Below are 4,119 nucleotides of genomic sequence, written 5' to 3'. Positions count from 1 at the left end.
GGGTTTCACCATGTTGACCAAGATGGTCTCGATCTCTTGACCTCGTGATCCACCCGCCTCGGCCTCCCAAAGTGCTGGGATTACAGGCTTGAGCCACCGCGCCCGGCCTCCTACTTCATTTTGAAGATGAAGACACAGGGGTTCAGAGTGGGCACTTGCCCTTGGTCACGCAGCATCCAGAGTGGCCTTTTATTTCTTCTCTTTGAGCATACTTGTCTTTTCTCTTTTGTTGTTGTTTTTATTTATTTTACTAGAGATGGGGTCTTGGCATGTTTCCTAGGCTGATTTTGAACTCCTGGCTTGAAGTGATCCTCCTACCTCAGCCTCCCAAAGTCCTGGGATTACAGGCATGAGTCACCACACTTGGCCAAGAGTATTTGTTTCCATACATGAAGGTAACTCAGTGAAATCTCCAGGTCTGTAACGGACAACTTCCAAGGCAGATACACAACACACACAGCATTGTGAACAGCCCTGTGGGTGGGCGGAATGTCATTACGGATTTATTTCGTTTTTCCAATAATCTTTCATGAGGCTTTAGGGAGGTCAGAGAGAAGAGCACCCGGTTAGCTGGGGGGCAGGGGTAGCTTTCCTGCTGGAATTCCAAGCCCTGGAATCATCTTGTCTCCTGTGATTATTCTCAGAGCCTGATGATCAGGGTTTCCAATTCGAGTGCGGTCCTAGACAACTGTTTCACCCCGGCAAGCTTTTCCCGCCATGACCACCCCATCAAAATCACCTGGCCCTGGATGAAATTCAACTTTCTGTCCTCCCCCGGACTCCTGAATCCCAACTCCCAGCAGTGTGCACATGGACAGTGGGCACCGGCCAGGGGATTTTCACACAGGTGCACTCTGGCCACTGCTCTGGCTTCACCTGTGCCCACCGTGCGGGGGGCAGCCTGTCCAGAGAACAGGCACTTGCTCAGGTGGTGCAAACCTGCCACTCCTGTGTCACCTGCGGCACATTCCAAGGCCCTGCCCTGAAGTGTCCGAACTGGAAGCTGTGGGGTGGGTTGGAGGAGCCTGCATTTTAATAGATTTTTTTAACCAATGTGTGCAAAAAGGGCAGAAGATTGTGAAATTAATGGAAACAATCTCTTCCCTCATCCTGCTATCTGTCAGCCTAGGTGATGATGCATTCTGGGCCGGGTGCTGAGTTTGGGCAAATAAATGCATTTACTCTTGGCTTGGCACAAGGGCTCCCACCTGTAATCCCAGCACTTTGGGTGGTTGAGGTGGACGGATTGCTTGAGGCCAGAAGTTCAAGGCCAGTCTGAGCAACGTAGGGAGATCCCAAATCCAGAAAAAGTTGTTTAAAATTTAAAATAAGGGGCGGGCGCGGTGGCTCAAGCCTGTAATCCCAGCACTTTGGGAGGCCGAGGCGGGTGGATCACGAGGTCAAGAGATCGAGACCATCCTGGTCAACATGGTGAAACCCTGTCTCTACTAAAAATACAAAAAATCAGCTGGGCATGGTGGCGCGTGCCTGTAATCCCAGCGACTCAGGAGGCTGAGGCAGGAGAATTGCCTGAACCCAGGAGGCGGAGGTTGCGGTGAGCCGAGATCGCGCCATTGCACTCCAGCCTGGGTAACAAGAGCGAAACTCCGTCTCAAAAAAAAAAAAAAAAAAATTAAAAATAAAATAAACGCGTTTACTTTCCGCCCCACGTGGAACGGTGTTTACGGTGGGCGCCGGGCGCAGGCGACGGGACAACAAAGCTGCCGCCGGCTGCAGGAAGCCCTGAGAGCTCCAGGTGCGCGCCCACGGGCGGGGCGGGGCCTGTCACGGGCCGGGGCGGGGCCGGCGCTCAGCCTCACTCGGGTTCGCCAATCCGCGGGCTCCCAGCGGCCGTGCTCTCGGCTCCCCGCCGCCCGCCGACGGCGCCGCCGCGTTCCTATAGGCTGGCGCAGGCCGTCTTCCGGTCGGGGCGGGCTCTCGCTGTGGCGGGAAAACAGCAGCCGCGGCTTCACCTCCGGGACGCAGAGGGGCCAGAAAAGCCTGTGAGGCCCCGGCTGGCTAGTTGCGCCGCCATGGACGCGGCCGAGGTGGAGTTCCTGGCCGAGAAGGAGCTGGTTACCATCATCCCCAACTTCAGTCTGGACAAGATCTACCTCATCGGGGTGAGGCCCGGGCCCTCCGTGGGACGCGGGGCGGGCGCGTCCGGGGCTTCCGCGAGGCGGCCTGGGCTGGGGTCGCAGGCTCTCCCTGCTCCGTTTCCGCGGAAGCCACCGCTCGGGGCTGCGCTCGCGCACCGCCGTTGCCGCTTCTCGAAGGGGGAAAACGAGGCTGTACGCAGTTGCCAGTGGCCCCGAGCGCCCGCGTTTACAGGGTTTTTGTTTGTTCGGTTTGGTTTTTGAGACCGTCTCTCTCTGTCGCCCAAGTTGGAGTGCAGCGGCGCGATCTCGGCTCACCGCAACCGCTGCCTCCCGGGTTCAAGCGATTCCCCTGCCTCGGCGTCCCGAGTAGCTGGGATGACAGGCATGCGCCGCCACACCTGGCTGATTTTTGCTTTTTTGGTAGAGGTGGGGTTTCGCCATGTTGGCCAGGCTGGTCTCGAACTCCTGACCTCAGGGGAGCCACCGCGGCCAGCTACTGTCCTGTTTGGTAGAGATGGGGTTCTGCCTGTGTTGCCCAGCCTCGCCTGGAACTCCTGGGCTCGCCCAGGCGATCCTCCCACCTCCGACCCCCGAGGTGCTGGGATTATGGGCAAGAGTCCGCTTTGCGTTTGCTTGTTTTTGTCTTTATTTTTTGAGATGGAGTCTTGCTCTGTCGCCCAGGCCGGAGTGCAATGGTTCGATCTCAGCTGACTGCAACCTCCGCCTCCCGGGTTCAGGTGATTGTCCTGCCAAGCAGCTGAGATTACAAGCCTGAGCCACTGCACCTGCCCAGCTTTGTGTTTTAAGTAGAAAGGAGGCACCGGGGTGCTGGGAGTCCTAGGGAAGGACTACCTGCCCGCACTCACTGCCCGGGACCCAGGACGCCAACACTGGGTGTGTGAAACGTGTTCTTGAGTTGGTGGGTGCAGGCGGGAGAAGGAGGCGGGAGTGTCCCCGCCCGCTCAGGGGGCCTTGCGTTTCCTCCGCGGAAGGGTCAGAAGGACCGTGTCCCGGCTCGGCTCGCAGGTGTCTTGGAGCTGCTTAGCAGGGGCTTTGTTGTGAGTCTGATAACAGCTGGGCTTTTGTTTTTATTTGCGTTTGGACTTCAGCTCCTGCAATGCCTTTCCAGTTATTTGATAACAGTGACATCACGGTAATGCTTTTTGTTCTGTTTTAATCTTACTGGGAATTGTTTTACTTTTGGCAGGGGGATCTGGGGCCTTTTAACCCAGGTTTACCAGTGGAAGTGCCCCTGTGGCTGGCAATTAACCTGAAACAAAGACAGAAATGTCGGCTGCTCCCTCCGGAGTGGATGGACGTGGGTAAGGATGCGTGAGTGACGCGTGGGTGGCGGTGGGTTGGGGTCACACCCTCTCCCACGGGTGGAGACATGGGGCCTCCTTCCTAAGTCTGGGCTCTCTCTGCTCCATTATCCACTGATCAGCTGAAAAGAGTACTTCCAGATTAACCTCTCAGCAGAGTCTAACCACTGTTACTAATACCAGGTTTTGGGATTTGTGAAAATTGTAGTTTACTCTTTCAGACAGGGTCTAATTCCATCGCCCAGGCTGGAAAGCAATAGTGCAATCTGGGCTTACCGCAGCCTTTGTCTCCTTGTTCAAGTGACCCTCACACCTCAGCCTCCCCAGTAGCTGGGACCACTGGTGTGCCCCACCACACCCTGCTAATTTTTGCATTTTTGTAGAGACGGAGTTTTGCCATGTTGCCCAGGCTGGTCTCAAACTCCTGGGGTGAAGGGAACTGGCCGCCTTGGCAGATCTGCTGTGATTACAGGCATGAGCCACTGTGCCCAGCCTATATTTTAATCTAAGATATTTCAATGTGCTTTAAAATAAATGACCTTAAAGAAGCACTGGTTTTAAAGTTTTAAAAATAAGTATAGAAGCCGGGCGTGGTGGCTCACACCTGTAATCCCAGCACTTTGGGAGGCCGAGGCGGGTGGATCATGAGGTCAAGAGATTGAGACCATCCTGGTCAACATGGTGAAACCCCGTCTCTA

The 4,119-nt window shown here is 55.7% G+C and overlaps 1 protein-coding gene across 1 annotated transcript in view; it reads left to right on the top strand.

Moving 5' to 3' along the window:
- The first annotated feature begins 1,934 nt into the window (after nt 1–1,934).
- GINS2 (GINS complex subunit 2) overlaps nt 1,935–4,119 on the top strand; it is a 12,577-nt gene continuing 10,392 nt past the window's right edge. The window contains exons 1-2 of the mRNA XM_017543654.2: nt 1,935–2,123; nt 3,307–3,421. Coding sequence (XP_017399143.1) covers nt 2,034–2,123; nt 3,307–3,421 — 205 coding nt within the window. The 5' untranslated portion in view covers nt 1,935–2,033. The remainder of the gene's footprint in view (nt 2,124–3,306; nt 3,422–4,119) is intronic.

Source organism: Cebus imitator, unplaced genomic scaffold (genome assembly GCF_001604975.1).
Source record: "Cebus imitator isolate Cc_AM_T3 unplaced genomic scaffold, Cebus_imitator-1.0 Scaffold159, whole genome shotgun sequence".
Lineage (NCBI taxonomy): Eukaryota > Metazoa > Chordata > Mammalia > Primates > Cebidae > Cebus > Cebus imitator.
The sequence above is the reverse complement of the archived record's forward strand: the minus strand, read 5'-3'. Positions and strand labels throughout refer to the sequence as shown.